Source organism: Ascaphus truei, chromosome 3 (assembly GCF_040206685.1).
Source record: "Ascaphus truei isolate aAscTru1 chromosome 3, aAscTru1.hap1, whole genome shotgun sequence".
Classification (NCBI taxonomy): Eukaryota; Metazoa; Chordata; class Amphibia; order Anura; family Ascaphidae; genus Ascaphus; species Ascaphus truei.
In genome coordinates, this window is record NC_134485.1 from 365,338,029 (window position 1) to 365,356,088 (window position 18,060).

The 18,060-nt window shown below is 45.7% G+C and overlaps 1 protein-coding gene across 1 annotated transcript in view; it reads right to left on the reverse strand.

Moving 5' to 3' along the window:
• Nucleotides 1-18,060, reverse strand: part of PDS5B (PDS5 cohesin associated factor B) — a 104,294-nt gene that overhangs the window by 52,926 nt on the left and 33,308 nt on the right. The window contains exons 2-10 of the mRNA XM_075592136.1: nucleotides 17,824-17,954; nucleotides 16,374-16,577; nucleotides 15,093-15,179; nucleotides 14,905-15,002; nucleotides 11,594-11,720; nucleotides 8,161-8,241; nucleotides 6,501-6,641; nucleotides 4,979-5,094; nucleotides 3,422-3,516 (exon numbers count right to left, since the gene is read on the reverse strand). Coding sequence (XP_075448251.1) covers nucleotides 3,422-3,516; nucleotides 4,979-5,094; nucleotides 6,501-6,641; nucleotides 8,161-8,241; nucleotides 11,594-11,720; nucleotides 14,905-15,002; nucleotides 15,093-15,179; nucleotides 16,374-16,577; nucleotides 17,824-17,931 — 1,057 coding nt within the window. The 5' untranslated portion in view covers nucleotides 17,932-17,954. The remainder of the gene's footprint in view (nucleotides 1-3,421; nucleotides 3,517-4,978; nucleotides 5,095-6,500; nucleotides 6,642-8,160; nucleotides 8,242-11,593; nucleotides 11,721-14,904; nucleotides 15,003-15,092; nucleotides 15,180-16,373; nucleotides 16,578-17,823; nucleotides 17,955-18,060) is intronic.

The following is an 18,060-nucleotide window of genomic DNA, read 5'->3' on the forward strand; positions in this document are numbered from 1 at the left end:
CCCGTCCCCCCCTCCCGTCCACTGCCCGTCCCCCCCTCCCGTCCACTGCCCGTCCCCCCCCTCCCGTCCACTGCCCGTTCCCCCCCTCCCGTCCACTGCCCGTTCCCCCCCCTCCCCCCGTCCACTGTGTCCCCCCCCCTCCCGTCCAATGTGTCCCCCCCCCTCCCGTCCAATGTGTCCCCCCCCCTCCCGTCCAATGTGTCCCCCCCCCTCCAGTCCAATGTGTCCCCCCCCCCTCCAATGTCCCCCCCCCCCCTCCCGTCCACTGTCCCCCCCCCCTCCCGTCCACTGTCCCTCCTCCCCCTCTCCCCTTCCCGTCCACTGTCCCCCCCCTCCCGTCCACTGTCCCCCCCCTCCCGTCCACTGTCCCCCCCCCCTCCCGTCCACTGTCCCTCCTCCCCCTCTCCCCTTCCCGTCCACTGTCCCCCCCCTCCCGTCCACTGTCCCCCCCCTCCCGTCCACTGTCCCCCCCCTCCCGTCCACTGTCCCCCCCCTCCCGTCCACTGTCCCCCCCCTTCCCGTCCACTGTCCCCCCCCCTCCCCGTCCACTGTCCCCCCCCCCTCCCCTTCCCGTCCACTGTCCCCCCCCCCCTCCCGTCCACTGTCCCCCCCCTCCCGTCCACTGCCCCCCCCCTCCCGTCCACTGCCCCCCCCCTCCCGTCCACTGCCCCCCCCCCCTCCCGTCCACTGTCCCCCCCCCTCCCGTCCACTGTCCCCCCCCTCCCGTCCACTGTCCCCCCCCTCCCGTCCACTGCCCGTCCCCCCCTCCCGTCCACTGCCCGTCCCCCCCTCCCGTCCACTGCCCGTCCCCCCCTCCCGTCCACTGCCCGTCCCCCCCTCCCGTCCACTGCCCGTCCCCCCCTCCCGTCCACTGCCCGTTCCCCCCCCTCCCCCCGTCCACTGTGTTCCCCCCCCTCCCCCCGTCCACTGTGTCCCCCCCCCCCTCCCGTCCACTGTCCCCCCCCCCTCCCGTCCACTGCCCCCCCCCTCCCGTCCACTGCCCCCCCCCCCTCCCGTCCACTGCCCCCCCCCTCCCGTCCACTGTCCCCCCCCCCTCCCGTCCACTGTCCCCCCCCTCCCGTCCACTGTCCCGTCCCCCCCTCCCCCACTGCCCGTCCCCCCCTCCCGTCCACTGCCCGTCCCCCCCTCCCGTCCACTGCCCGTCCCCCCCTCCCGTCCACTGCCCGTCCCCCCCTCCCGTCCACTGCCCGTCCCCCCCTCCCGTCCACTGCCCGTCCCCCCCCTCCCGTCCACTGCCCGTTCCCCCCCCTCCCCCCGTCCACTGTGTCCCCCCCCTCCCGTCCAATGTGTCCCCCCCCCTCCCGTCCAATGTGTGTCCCCCCCTCCAGTCCAATGTGTGTCCCCCCCTCCAGTCCAATGTCCCCCCCCCCCTCCCGTCCAATGTCCCCCCCCCCTCCCGTCCACTGTCCCCCCCCCCTCCCGTCCACTGTCCCTCCTCCCCCTCTCCCCTTCCCGTCCACTGTCCCCCCCCTCCCGTCCACTGTCCCCCCCCTCCCGTCCACTGTCCCCCCCCTCCCGTCCACTGTCCCCCCCCTCCCGTCCACTGTCCCCCCCCTCCCGTCCACTGTCCCCCCCCTCCCGTCCACTGTCCCCCCCCTTCCCGTCCACTGTCCCCCCCCCCTCCCCGTCCACTGTCCCCCCCCCCTCCCCTTCCCGTCCACTGCCCCCCCCCCTCCCGTCCACTGCCCCCCCCCCTCCCGTCCACTGTCCCCCCCCTCCCGTCCACTGCCCCCCCCCCTCCCGTCCACTGCCCCCCCCCCTCCCGTCCACTGCCCCCCCCCCTCCCGTCCACTGCCCCCCCCCCTCCCGTCCACTGCCCCCCCCCCTCCCGTCCACTGCCCCCCCCCTCCCGTCCACTGTCCCCCCCCCCCCTCCCGTCCACTGTCCCCCCCCTCCCGTCCACTGCCCGTCCCCCCCCTCCCGTCCACTGCCCGTCCCCCCCTCCCGTCCACTGCCCGTCCCCCCCTCCCGTCCACTGCCCGTCCCCCCCTCCCGTCCACTGCCCGTCCCCCCCTCCCGTCCACTGCCCGTCCCCCCCTCCCGTCCACTGCCCGTTCCCCCCCCTCCCCCCGTCCACTGTGTCCCCCCCCCTCCTGTCCACTGTGTCCCCCCCCTCCCGTCCAATGTGTCCCCTCCCGTCCAATGTGTCCCCTCCCCCCGTCCACTGTGTCCCCCCCCCCTCCCGTCCAATGTGTCCCCCCCCCTCCCGTCCAATGTGTCCCCCCCCATGTGTCCCCCCCCCTCCCGTCCAATGTGTCCCCCCCCCTCCCGTCCAATGTGTCCCCCCCCCTCCAGTCCAATGTGTCCCCCCCCCTCCCGTCCAATGTCCCCCCCCCTCCCGTCCAATGTCCCCCCCCCCTCCCGTCCACTGTCCCCCCCCCCTCCCGTCCACTGTCCCCCCCCCTCCCGTCCACTGTCCCTCCTCCCCCTCTCCCCTTCCCATCCACTGTCCCCCCCCCTCCCGTCCACTGTCCCCCCCTCCCGTCCACTGTCCCCCCCCTCCCGTCCACTGTCCCCCCCCTCCCGTCCACTGTCCCCCCCCCCTCCCCTTCCCGTCCACTGTCCCCCCCCCTCCCCTTCCCGTCCACTGTCCCCCCCCCTCCCCTTCCCGTCCACTGTCCCCCCCCCTCCCCTTCCCTTTCCCCACCCCCTCCCTACCCTTTCCCCTTCCCTTTCCCCCCCCTCCTTTTTCCCCCCCATCCCCCCCCCTTCTCCTAGCGGGAAATTTAACTCACGGGCAACGCCGGGTCTCTCAGCTAGTAATACATAAGTTAACAGTTCCCTGACATTCAGGCCACTGGAATGGTAATTTCCCATTCCTTTCAAAATCTACACAGGAGTTTTTTTTACCTATTGTCACAACACCCCATCAATCCTATGCCGCCAAGTGGGTCCTACCCCCAAAATATAGGTAATTTAGTTTTCGCCATAGTTACTCATGCATTAGTACCAACACAATAAACGCAAAAAGTTTCAGCAAGTAGTTAAAACTAGCAAAAATAAATACATACATTCAAATAAGTTCTCATTTTAACCATAAGACTTATTAATTAATCCCCAAGGAAGAATTCATCATGGATGGCAAATAAGTCATGTGCTTATTAGACATGACAAATATCTCAATACAAATTAAGTGTTAGTCATTAAACACCCTCTCCTCCTTACTTCTTATTTTAAGCAATGTATTTTGCAGAATGGCACTGCAGCGTCCTACACTTTTCAAAGCAATGTACTGTACAATGCCAAATTGCATTTCTGTTGTAGGCCCTCAGGGTAGCAAAATTAACAGCAGTTATGTAATACATACTAGGCTGTTCGTGTTACAACACAGTTTATACTGTAAGTCCAATTACCAAACAGTATGCAACATAAAATATAAATAACATATGGTATTTAATACCTGTTAAATCCTTTGCTAGGTCCGGGTGGTTCATTAGACAGTGGCTAGCAAACTTCACACACTCCAAACGAATGGGTACATGTATATCATTAAACCTGGTAAAATATAATACAAATATTAATCTCTTTATTTTGATTAAGTAATGCACAAGCAGCAATATCTACCAGCACTTTATTTTGCGCTTGTTCTGCAATTGCAGGCCAAATCTTTCTTCTAGCAAAAACCAGTGGCTTGACTAACAAATAAACACATTAGCATGCCCCACCAATTTGAATTTTATCTGGTAAAGATACGGGGGGGGGGGGGGGGTGGGTGATAGCAATAGCCAGGTGCCCATAAAAGGGTGCAGGAGTGGAGGCAGGAAACCAGGTCGGATACTGCTTTATATTAGTAAATCATTGTCATTATTGGCCAGCGACGGTACTTTGTCTGCATGCTGCACGAGTCTTAGGCCAAATTCAGCAATAGGGGCACACTAAATATCTGCAACTCTTGCAAGATGGCGACGAGTACACATGTATGCACAAGATTTAATCTCTGAAGGGCAACAATTGCAATGATTTTGGTGCCTTGTACATTGTTGCCCTTCACATGAACTAGCATGACTGCATTCTATAGATCTTAACAGTTTTTAGTTCGGAAACTGGGAGACTACAAACTCTGCTTCCTAAAATTGTATGTATGTCTTGATTTATATAGCGCCATTAATGTACATAGCTCTTCACGGCAGTAATACACGTGACAATCAAATAAATATCAAATAGTACAAATAACACAATGGGAATCAGAACTTCAGACATAAAAGTAACATTTAAAAAAAAGGAGTCCCTGCCCCAAAAAGCTTACAATCTAATTGGTAGGAAGAACGTACAGAGACAGTAGGAGGGTGTTCTGGTAAGTGCGTCTGCAAGGGGCCAAGGTTTATGTATTGCTACTCATATGCTTCTTTAAGCAGGTGTGTTTTAAGGTTACCTAGAACACCCAAATATTGTTTTTTGTATAACAAGCACTTATTTTTTGGCATTATTTAGTGTGTACAGATTGGCATATTTTTTTCTATAGAGCACTTACATTCCATGCAATCTTGGATACAAAATTATAAAAATAAGATTTTTAAGTTTAGATATCCTCCATCAGCTAATTCCCAAGAAAGTATTATAATAGTAATTCGTGATTTTTAAGGCAAATATTCCCATGATTTAAAGGGGAAAAACAAACAAAATAACTTAAAGCAGCATTCCTCCTCCCCATAACTCCGCAACACTATTTTACGGTCATTTAAAGTAGGAAGTAACGCTGGTAACTCAGTCACAAAATACCTCGGGACCCAAGGGGTCCCCAGATCTGAAAATAGTGCAGTTCAGCTTCGAAAAAGACTCTTAGCTCCTGTGTTGGGAGGGGGTTATAAAATTATCAGGATTATCACAAACACAGAGCAAATGTTTTTTTAGAACGTTCTATTTTCATGTAAATGTGCAGGAATTCAAAGAGTTATTAAAATGAAATCATTTCATTTGGGGGTATACACTTCAGGAAAATTATTAACATCACATGTACCTCCCCAAATAGCACTGCCAAAGCGGTTTGTTTTGAGTAGCCAATTCCGAGTCCTTGGCCCCAAACATTTTTGCTAGCAGTTTAACCACCTGCAGTCGTTCGTCGTTGTCATTGCTCTGGATTATGAACACAAAAACATTCAGCACTTAATAATTGATCAACAGAAAATCATGTTTGATGCAATAGAAGACAGGCTTGTGGACTTTCGGCAGAATTTGATTTTTCCGTATGCATTGCTTGGGCTGATGGAAAACTGAGAAGTACTTTTTTAAGATACCCAACCCTTTAAAGCACAGCACCACACATGCACAAAGTTTGGAAAAGACAAGTGAGAACACGTTTCTATTAGTGTGCTCTATTGATGTTCACTGGACCTTACAAGGGTCGCAAAGTTGGGACCCTGATGAAGTCTAGTCAGCATCATCCTTTTTTGCTTGTTTCTGTTGGATACTGCATCTGCCGTTTCTAGAACGTTGCAGATGCGTTAAATGGAATAAGATGAATTCTGTTCAAGAAGATGACGGGTCATTTTGACTAACATACTGGCTGGAAAAAAAAAAAGTTAAGAAAGGCTTTCACATCCACCAGTAATTAGAATTACGTGTTGATCTGAACATGCGTATACCATATACAGTACTTTGAATAAAAGACCAATTAAACAAATGTATTACATTTACCCTGCCCAATCATGAACCTAGACTGGTACTAAGCTTCCATCCATTCCTGTACTTTGAACCCTCTCCTGATATGTGGGGATACATACAAGCACAATCTACTTAAGAGATAGAAAATTACAAAAAAACTAAAGTTAAGGAGATTAAACATGAAAAACAAATGGAACATTAAATTATTCCAACATTACATATGGCTAGAAAATCACACAGGGTACCACCAATACAGGTTTCTGAATTTACTGCGGATTTTAAACTGTCAATTTTTCCCCAATGAATCATATATAAAACGGCTTCATCACCATGTAATGAATATAAAAACCTGAAAATAAATAGCTGTTGTCTCGCACTGGATGCAAAAGTAAAGTAAATCATAGATCACTTGTGTTTTTGGCCAGATCTTTCATCTTCCCATAAAAAAAAAAAAAAAGTTCAGGAGAAACATAGTGTGATCTGTATGCTTACATCGTACAACCTAATAAACAGCCAACAAAGTACGTGAAATGCAACTGCCAATAAACTACAGGCATCTTAGAAAATATTTTGCTACATAAGAAATAAAGTAGAATACTAAAATGAAACAGGTAGTAAATCCAAAATAAAAAGTTACAAAACTAGGCAAAGGCTCCATGTATGTCAGATAGGTCATCTACTCGCTGCATACTGTACGTCAGCTAGGCTTTGCACTCACTGCATACTATATGTCAGAATGGTTTTATATTCACTGCATACTGAATGCAAACCAAATAACTTTGCATTTTTACTATAGCCTCATAAAAGTTTTCCTATAAGCCCCCTACTTGGTTTTCATATGTACACATCAAAATCAGTGAATCTATTATCATATTTACCTTAAGCTTGAACTCCAGCTGAGGTAAAACAGAGAGGAGCAGATGACTATCGATGTTGTACAGCTCCAAAATCAGATCAAAGACATGTTCAGACAAATCACTAATGGAGGTTTTACCAAGCATGAGAACCTGGTTGAAAAACTGCAAAGATAATAAAAGTAAAGGACTTTAAAGCATTACAGAATATGCAACACCACGATTGGTTAAAAAAAATAGTAAAGAATAATAAACGTATTAGATGTTTGACAGATTCCAACATGGACGGAGTTTTTGCTTTCCCAGTGAGCCATTCAAATTCCCGCTACATGGCATTAAAATGCTGTGTGCGTTTGTCTGTAATAGGGGTGGCAAACTACAGTCCTCAGGGGACACCATCACGTCAAGTTTTATCCCTGCTTCAGCACAGGTGGCTCAGCCAACAACAGGGATAGCCTGAAAACCTGACCAGTTGGCAGCCCTTGAGCATTGCAGTTGCCCATACCTGGTCTATAAGCTACTGGCCTTGTTTCAATCATATAAAAATACAGTTTAAAGTAGCCTACCAAAAAAACAACATCTTTTAAAACAATTTAATAATCTAACTGGCTTCCTTCAACTAATTTAACTGCACTAAAAATGAAAGGTTTAGCTTCTTTTGTTTCTCTAGAAATGAATTACAAATGTTTTTTTTGGGGGCCCATCCTGTCCTCCTTACTATAGAAACAATGAAGTTAGGGGCTCTGGCTGTGCAACCACTTGCTGAACATGATGACATTACACAAAAGGGAGCAGTCAGGAAATAAACATATCTTTACCCGACTGTTCATGTGTATTACAATACCAAGGGAACAGAAGCTCACCATGTCATTTAATAGAAACACAACTATGCCAAAATGTAACATCCAGATACGCTCAGGAAATTCTGCCTGCATAATCATGTTCAACTTCATTCGGTTTTTCACAATTTCTAAACATGTAACTTTTGATGGATAGATTAAATTCATTTGTCAATCATATCTTATTTACTAGGATTGAAAGCTAGTACCACACTGGTCTGAACAAAGTTCATTTTTAGAAGTTTAACAAGTTATTTTAATTAAAGGTAAAGCGGAAAAAGCACAAGAGATTTTAAAACCAGTTTTTCCTGATATCTGTAGACATCGTAGCCTCAAGATTAGGATATACTGTAAGTGGCTTTCCATAGAAAGATTCAATCTGCCTTTAAAATACAGTAATTGTAAGAATGGCAGTGGCATATTTAACTAGCTAAAAAAAAATACATATAAATATCAGAACATTGTATTTTTAAGAAAACTTATCATTTTCATGGCAAACAAATTATTTGAAGAGTTTTTACAAAGTTTAATCTCGTTTCTGTGCAAAAATATTTTCACTCTTCGGGTCCTATGCATTTGTAATTTTATTTTTTTTAATTATTGTTTTTCTCATTCATCCTTGTAGTTCATGAAATAGCAGCATAATCAGTTGATCCAATTTTTTTCTTTTGTTTAAACTATTTAACCTGCATAAAGAAATAGTTTACAAACCGCTATCACAAAAAAAGACAATACATTAAACTTTTCAAAAGCCAATGTTTTTATGCACAACATACATTGTATTGTATAAATAGGATTATGCATTTAGCATTTAATTTAAAAAAAAAATAAAGTTGTCATCTTACATTTGTAATGTATGGTTCTATAGCTTGAGCTGTTCTTTTCAGCAAAGCTTTTGCCAGGTCGTAAGCTTGTTTGTTTAAATTCTGAAAGCCAAAAGACACATATTATTGTCTCAATAAAACACACATTAGCTAAATTGCAGCTGAGCTCTAATCACTCAAAGTAGTCAATGACTAATGGTGGAGAAAAAAAACCAGAGCCCATTAAAACCAAAACAAATGTTGCCAAGAAGAGTCTTTTCAAAGCAAATTGTGCGTACAGGCCTGTACCTCTTTACAATAAACATGTTGCAATGTAAAATAATATTAAAAAGTGCAACTAAAAGCTATTAAATAAAACAATTACTTGCTTTGCAAGCCCTTTATCAGTGATGGAATTAAAAAGATTACCACAAAAGCTTTTATTTTATTTACAGGGATTCTGGTTTTTCTATCACGCTGGATTCTGAAATGATCGGATTGTATAAAATTTGGTTTTGCGCCAGACACAAAAATGACACATTCCAAAGCCTATTAAGACCACAGACATGTACAAACCCTTCACAGACTTCATAAATTAGTAATTAGCATTATATGGCCTTAGCAAATTCATACAAAATCTCTGCACAACCAATACAAATCAAATAATGTCCATGAAAACAGTGATCTTCTGACCGCAAGATCAAACTTTTTAGGTTTATTATTAACATTTAAATTAAATATATTTTTCAGCCACACAACTTAGGTTCTTGAGAATCTCACTAATTCTAGCAAAATTTGCTTGAAAGCTGTGCAGGATATTTCTCTCACTCCCAACTTGCACAGAACCGATTACTAGCCTTGCCCCATTTGTAAGTCCTTCAAAAATGTATAAGTTCAGACAACGGCAGTTTTAACACTGGGCTAAATTGTCTGACCAATGTCTCCCAAATATGCAGAGATAGATATAAAAAAATACAGGCAATATTGCTAAACATGTAAAAAATAAAAACGGACAAGGTGGTTACATAGTTGATGAGGTTAAAAAATGACATGCGTCCATCAAGTTCAACTTATGCTAAATTTAGACAACAGACACTTTATCCTATATCTATTATTGCTTATTGATCCAGATGAAGGCAAACAAAAAACCCCAGTGACATATCATCCAATGATATCTCATAAGGGGGAAAATAAATTCCTTCACGACTCTAAGAATTGGCAATTGGATTACTCCCTGGATTAGCATTCTTCCCATGTTTACTTATTTGGTATATCCCTATATACCTTTTTTTCTTTTTTTTATTTAGAAAAGAAAGTCCAACTTTTTTTGAACAAATCTATTGTATCTGCCATCACAGTCTCCATGGGTAAAGAATTCCATATTTTAACTGTCCTTACTGTAAAGAACCCTTTCCTTTGTTGCTGGTGAAATCTCCTTTCCTCCAACCTTAAGGGATGGCCCCGAGTCCTTTGGATGAATAGTTCTTTTGAAAGCTCCTTGTACTGTCCCCGAATATATTTGTATATAGTTATCATTTCTCCTCTTAGACGCCTCTTTTCTAATGTAAATACATTTAATTTAGCTAGCGCCTCATAAATTAGATTGTCCAACCCCTTTATTAATTTGGTGGCTCTTCTCTGCACTCTAGTCCCATAATGTCTTTTCTAAGGAGTGGTGCCCAAAATGGTACTCCCTATTTAAGGTGTGGTCTTACTAATGCTTTGTTAAGGGGCATAATTATGTTTACTTCCCTTCCACCTGTTGCCCGTTTAATGCAAGATAAGATCCTGTTTGCCTTTGCAGCTACTGCTTGACTTTGGGCACTATTGCCAAGCCTGCTGTCTACAAGCACTCCTAAATCCTTTTCCATCAAGGATTCCCCCAATTTAATTTGTAAGTCGCCTGTTTATTATTGCTTCCCAAATGCATAACTTTGCCTTTATCTGTATTAAACCTCATCTGCCATTTACCTGCCCAAGTTTCCAGCCTCTCCAAGTCCTGGAGAGAAATTATTTCCTGCTGATTCTACTACCTTACACAATTTAGTATTATCAGCAAAGATGGAGACATTGCTCTATGCCAACCTCAAGGTCATTAATAAACAAGTTAAAAAGCAGGGGTCCCAGTACCGAACCTGGAGGTACTCCACACACGACCTTAGCCCAACCTGAAAAAGTTCAATTTATGACAACCCTCTTGTCTATCCTTCAACCAGTTTTCAATCCAGGTGCATATATTTTTACTGAGTCCAATTTTCTTTATTTTGTACACCAACCTCATGTGGAACCGTATCAAAAGCCTTTGCAAAATCTAAGTAGACCACATCAACTGTATTAACGTGGTCTAAATTCCTACTTCCTCAAATAAACAAATACGTTTAGTTTGGCATGATCTATCCTTCATAAATCCATGCTGACTATTACTAATAATTTTGTTTTCCATGAGGTATTCCTGAATATTATCCTGTATTAAACCTTCAAGTAGTTTTTACACTATTGAAGTCAGGATTACAGGTCTGTAATTTCCCAGCTGTGATCTAGCTCCCTTTTTAAATATAGGCACCACAACTGCTTTAATCCAATCTTGTGGTACTGAGCTTGTGGAAATGGAGTCCTTGTAATTGTTTGGCTATTACTGAATTTAGCTCCTTGAGAACTCTTGGATGTATGCCATCGGGGCCAGGTGCCTTATTTACTTGAATTTTTTCAAGCCGCCTATGAACTTCTTCCTCAGTTAACCAATTGTTCATTAATATGGAGGTTGTGGCTTCCTACTGCAGCACCACTATTGAAATTGATTCTTCCCTGATAAACACGGGGGCAAATAATTTGTTTAATACCTCTGCTTTTTCCTTATCTCCAATAATCTGCCAGTCCATCTCACACTGAAAGGGTCCTATATTTTATTTTCTAAGTATTTTGTTATTAAGGTACTTAAAGAACTTTTTAGGGTTGATCTTACTTTCTATTGCAATCCTTTTTTCATTATCCAGTTTTGCTAATTTGATTGCCCTTCTAAAATGTGTGTTACATTCCTTATAATTCTAACGCGATGCCTCCCGTCCCTTCTGACAAAGAATCTAAACAACTGCCTCTTTTCCATTTCCTCCCCTACCTGTGTATTTAGCCACATTGGTTTTGACTTATTTCTTTTATACTTATTATCCACTGATAAGTATGCTTTTGTAACTATGTTTTAAAGCCTTCCAATTTATCTTCTACATTTTTCCCTGCAAAAACATCATCCCAATTTATTAATTGTAGATTAGTCCTCAGTTTATAAAATCTGCCCTTCTAAAGTTTAAGGTACAAACAAACCTTTCTTATTTAAGGCAGACCGAACAAATGATTACACAAATATCTGCATCAAAAACCAAGTAGTGGAAAGGCAAGACATTCAGTGTGCAAAATGGTCTTAACACATTTTGGGTCACTGCTATAATCTAATTTTCCTGAAAAATAAAAAAATAACTACCTTGTGTGCAGGAACCAAGTTGACTAGAACTGTATCCAGCAGCTCCTGAGAAACCGTATCTCCTTCACAAACAATAGAGCTCATCAGATCCACCATATGCATGTGAACTTTCTGATTATGGCCATTGCTGAAATTTAGGGCAATATAGCAGTTAACATATCACTAGTAAAAGAAGCTTAAACAGAGTAAACATAGCAATGGTTCAAAAACCTGCTTGAGAAGCCAACTATACCCCTTAAAAAAAGAAATTGCAGTTCAGAGGTTAAGAGAACACTTTGTCTTGAGATATATATATATATATATATCTTATACTATATTAGTGAAAGCACTGTATGTTTGCCTGCCTGCCTGCATGCATGCATGCCTGCCTGCTGGATGTCCGGTGTCCCTAGCGGCAATCTCATTGGTCCCTTGGCCCGCCCGCCCCCGCACACCTCTCATTGGCCTCACACACTCACACCACCCCCTTGGCCCGCCCCCCACACCTCGCATTGGCCTGAGGCGGAGTGACGGGCCAAAGGGGACACACACACACACACCTCTCTGTCCTCTCCCCCCCCCATCACACACACCTCCCTCTCCACTCACCTCCCTCCACCTCCCGCTCCACTCACCTCCCTCCCGCTCAACTCCCTCCACCTCCCGCTCCATTCACCTCCCTCTCCATTCACCTCCCTCTCCATTCACCTCCCTCCCGCTCAACTCCCTCCCCGGCGCAGGGACAGGCAGTGGGCAGGGCAGCCTGCCGCTGCCTCCACTCACCTCCCGCTCCCTCCACCCACCTCCCGCTCCCTCCACTCACCTCCCCTCACCTCCCGCTCACCTCCCTGGCGCGGGGACAGGCATTGGCCAGGGCAGCCTACCGCTGCCACGCGGCACCTAACCTCCCTCCCGCTCAACTCCCTCCCCGGCGCGGGGACAGGCAGTGGGCAGGGCAGCCTGCCGCTGCCTCCACTCACCTCCCGCTGCCTCCACTCACCTCCCGCTCCCTCCACCCACCTCCCGCTCCCTCCACCCACCTCCCGCTCCCTCCACCCACCTCCCGCTCCCTCCACTCACCTCCCCTCACCTCCCGCTCACCTCCCTTCACCTCCCGCTCACCTCCCTGGCGCGGGGACAGGCATTGGCCAGGGCAGCCTACCGCTGCCACGCGGCACCTAAGATGGCGGCGGAAGGAAGGACCCCTTCCTCCCTCGCGGACTAACTAACATGGCGGCGGCCAGAAGGAGAGGTGAGTGTGTGTGAGTGTGTGTGAGTGTGTGTGAGTGTGTGTGAGTGTGTGAGTGTGTGTCTGTGTCTGTGTCTATGTGTGTGTGTGTCACAGCGTGACAGTGTGTGTGTGGGACACTGTGTGTGTGTCTGTGTGCGTCTGTTACACTGTGTCTCAGACACTGTAGAGTGGGGACCGGAGCTACACATGGGGGGTGGGGGGGTGGGGGGGGGGGGGGGGGTCAGGAGCGGAGAAAGATACAGGGGGAGTGGAGAGGAGGGACCCGTCAATTTAAACCAAACCAACCCCCCTCCTGTCCACTGCCCACCCCTCCTGTCCACTGCCCCCCCCCTCCTGTCCACTGTCACCCCCCTCCTGTCCACTGTCACCCCCCTCCTGTCCACTCTCCCCCCCCTCCTGTCCACTCTCCCCCCCTCCTGGCCACTGTCACCCCCCCTCCTGTCCACTCTCCCCCCCCTCCTGTCCACTGTCACCCCCCCCTCCTGTCCACTCTCCCCCCCCGTCCACTCTCCCCCCCCGTCCACTCTCCCCCCCCCTCCTGTCCACTCTCCCCCCCATCCTGTCCACTCTCCCCCCTGTCCACTCTCCCCCCCTCCTGTCCACTCTCCCCCCCCTCCTGTCCACTCTCCCCCCCTCCTGGCCACTGTCACCCCCCCTCCTGTCCACTCTCCCCCCCCTCCTGTCCACTGTCACCCCCCCCTCCTGTCCACTCTCCCCCCCCGTCCACTCTCCCCCCCCGTCCACTCTCCCCCCCCCTCCGTCCACTCTCCCCCCCCCTCCTGTCCACTCTCCCCCCCATCCTGTCCACTCTCCCCCCTGTCCACTCTCCCCCCCTCCTGTCCACTCTCCCTCCCTCCCATCCCCTCCAAATAGTCACCTATTGTTCCACCATTTATAAATAATACTACCTATTACGCATTTACATCCCGGGCAACGCCGGGTCTCTCAGCTAGTATATATATATATATGTAGAGGTATCAGTACCGTGTTAGCCGAGCTTCAATAATCAAAAAATAAATAGATGATACCGTTCTGTGGCTAACGAAATGCTTTTATTTGTGCGAGCTTTCGAGATACACTGATCTCTTCTTCCGGCGATGTTACAATGAATTTTTAAGTTATCCTTGCTTCATTCAATGTATGTATGTATGTATGTATGTATGTATGTATGTATGTGTGTGTGTGTGTGTGTGTATATATATATATATATATATAGCGTCATCCACCCCTTAACAAAGAGGCAAACAATTATAGCCCTCCATGATATGTCAGAGGCACACGCCCATCTACAATCTTGTATGGCGATTTCTGCTGCTGCTTTGCTAGAAGTGTCGAGAGATTTGGATATAGAAGAATGTCTTTGCATTTCTGATTGGCAGAATGGCTCACTCGGACCAATCACAGACCTGCTTACATGATCGGAGAGGCGTCATGCACCCCTTAAACGTGGGCTTGAGTCAACCATCTTGTTTATGGATACATTACTCCCTCTTAATGGATCTTATTCATCAGCTGTGTTTTCCCTCGCTGCTCGCAATAATATTGGTTAACGTGATTTACCAACGTCCTTTTAAACCCTTAACGGACGTTATTACATCAAGCCCCCGGACAAAGCCAGGGTGCAAAACGTACGTAGGGGTTGTGTTTGCTTGCACTCCCCTTGGAGTTCATGGTGTAGGGATACCTTGGGGACTGTTTTAGCTTATTTTGTGTAATTTTTGTTTCTTTAATAAATCAATTTATATATCACCTTTGCTTGAGTACTTTTACAGAGACCCTTTTCTTTTTCTTTGCATATATATATATATTTAATTTTTTTAATTAAAGATTAATTTTATACATTATTATAATGTAGTTCAAAATGACCACCACCATAATAGTAAAACATCAAGCTAGTATTTTAGTTACTCAAAATGTAAGATGAATAACAGATCTGGAAACTATGGATGTAATTATTATCTCCCACTCACACCACTACAAATAGTGTAAGGGTTATTAGTGTCTTTTTACGGACTATCCTATATATTCATTCTATATAAATACCAAATGATTAGCCTAATAGATCTTAAAATAAACTTACTTAATCACGGAAAACAGTGTTCTGTACAGTTGTGTGAAAATATCATTGCTGTCTTCTAACTCAAAACATATATTATAGGACTTCACCCAGGCAATATTCTGCATGAAAAAGAAAAATTTGAAAAGACCCATTAGTAATTAGGTAAAGAAAAACAATGCAATGGGCATGGAAAGTACTCCGATACTTACCTCAAGTAAATAGAAATATCTATTAAATTGAGCACTCTTTGTATCTTCAAGACCTTTCAGCTGCCTTGTTATAAACATAAATATATCCTATGGGGGAAAACAAATGCCTTTTAGAATGTTTATTTTCTCAAAGCATATACATTCCCTTTTTTACTTGTTATGGTTAAATATTACAATATATTTTTTCCTTGACAGAGTAACCTCAGCAGAACAGAACATGATTGGCGATGACCGTTAAAGGAGTACTAGTTCCTTTAATAATAAGAGTCAAAAATCAATATTTTGGTTAGAATTCCCTCCAATAGCTACTGCTGAGGGTTACTCTACGCATCAACTAGGAGTATTACTTCCTTTTTTTCTAGAAATCATTCTAGAGATATTAGAAGAGCTCTTGTCCATCATAAGGCCTCGGCCATGGTTTCTGCTGGCGGGCGGAGGCGCGCTGAGGCTGAGGGAAAGCGGGTGCTTTCCCTGGCCTGAGACAGCGCGCCGTCCGTGGGCGTGTCGGGGGGCGGGCCAGTGACGTCACGGAGCTGGTTTGCCCTCGTTGGGCGAACCGCTCACGTGACCAGCCCTGCGCTCCGGCAAGCGGGAAAATTTTACATTTTCCTAAGACCTACACTTCCGCGCGCTTGCGGAAGCGTAGGCGAGCCCCTACTAAAGCCGCTCATTGCGGCTGTAGGGGCTCAGTGCCGAGCGGAAGCGCGCCTCCGCCCGCAAACTCTCCATGGACGCGGCCTTAGATGTACAGGTCATAAGGACGCTTCCGTGCTTGGTTAACATAATTTATATAGTTGCTAGCATAGCCCGAGAAAGGCATCGCTTGACCAGTATCAGAGAGAAATAAAGACGTGCTTGTAGCCTGGTGTTTTCACTCTAAAGTTACGACTTTACAGAAAAAAAGGGCCAGCAACAAGTCAGGTTTTCAGGATATTCCTGCTTCAACATAGGTAGAGCCACCTGTGCTGAAACCGGGATATCCTGAAAACCTGACCTGTTGGTGGCCCTTGATGACTGGAGTTGGCAACCCCTGCCATACATAATTGGTGCCAGCAGTTACACAACTCCTAAGATATGCACTGCTGAGAGATGGTGTGCATTCAACACTAGTCCCCTTTTCTATCCTAGGTCTGCAAGCATTGAAAGAATTGATAGTGCTTACACCTGTATGGTAGACATGTTGCAAACCAGAAGACCAGGCACTGGTTACTGAAATCCACAAAGTGTTGCATTTTGACACATTTCGTTGGGGAGTTAAAAAAATAAAATAAGTTACCTTACCTTCAATTTATCTGCAGATGTATATGGAGCTTCAGGGGCATAAATTCTAAAGATATCTGCGAGGCAGCAGGCTACCAGCAAGCGCACATCTTTATCAGGGTGTTTGAGGAAAAAGTCAGAAGCCAAATGTAAAGCAAGATTTAAATAGTGCTCTTTTTCCTCTTCAGAGTCCTGATCCATATCCATGAAGGTTTTTACAACCATCTAGGGAGACAAGAAGAAAGAAAGTTATACAATAAATATACAGTAAAACATAAGGGAAAAATGGTAAACACGAAAAATATTTGCAGCAATGCAAATAAATATTGTGAATATTTACGTGGGATATGAACCTTTGCTAGTCGGCTACAATGTGCAATCATAGAATTGAGAAGACCCAGCAATTTCTCCAACTAAACAAGCCCCCAAAAAATAGTGTACGGTGGGGAAATCAATTAAGTAGTTCCTATTTTATAACTAAAACAAAGCACAAGATACAATGGGCCAGGCACAAGAACTCTAAAATACAGGTAGGGCCGTGAAGATATTTGGTAGCAGAGTCTTGCTCCGTTTAAATGCACTGGAACAGAGGTGCTCAACTCCAGTTCTCAAGACACCCCACCCACCTTCTGAAGCTGGGATAGCCTTAAAATCTGACCTGTTTGAGGGAGAGTTGAGGACTGGAGTTGAACACCACTGCAGTAGGAGATGACCATAGAGTGACATTACAGGCAGTCCTCGGTTATCCAACACAATGCGTTACTCAAAATGGCGTTGTAAAGCGAAACGTAAAGCGAAACACGTTTTCCCATAGGAACACTGTTTAAATGAAAGGTTCCGTTCCTGAAGGCATTTTTAACACTAAAATACACCAAATATTTTACGCAGGCAATAAGATATGCAGCACACACACACATTATATAGTGTATATACTGTATTATATATAATATAACATAATAAATAATATATTATATAGTATAATATAATATTATATAGTATAATATATTATATATATGATCTTACGACGCTTTGCAATGTTGTGTATATATATATATATATATATATATATATATATACACACATAAACAACGTTGCAAAGTGTCGTAAGAGCGTTGGATAAGCCGTTTTGGCATTGTAAAAATGAATATAGGTATGCATTGCATAGCGTTGGATAAGCCATTCGTTGTAAAACGAAGCGTTGTAAAACGAGGACTGCCTGTACTACATAATTGAAACCAGCCTTGTACCAACTAGCTTGCAAGAAACATGTAAACAAAAGTGAAAGTAGCAGCCATTATTGCACCAGTTATCGTGGGTGAAGACACAAGTTGACAAGTTGGGGCTAGCAAATCACATGATTTGGCAATTTGCGGCTCCGCTGAATTGTATTGCAAATCACCCGGTAAAACTTGTGACTGCAGCAATGCAAAATTCATTCGATAATACTTTGGTGAGCATGAGTTAAACTTACCTTTAGCCGTCTCACCATCTCCTCTTTGGATATTTTGTCTGAAATTTCTTTGACTCCCGGTGGATAGGTAATTTTCCCATCATTGACTTTTGCCTTTGAATGGGCCATTGTTGCACACTCGGTATTAAACACTGAAAATAGAGGTTTAAAAAAAAAAAATTATTACGTGAACATTATGCATAACTTGTATTGAAAGGTTTTAATATTTTAAAAGCTTAAAGAAATGTAAATAGGATA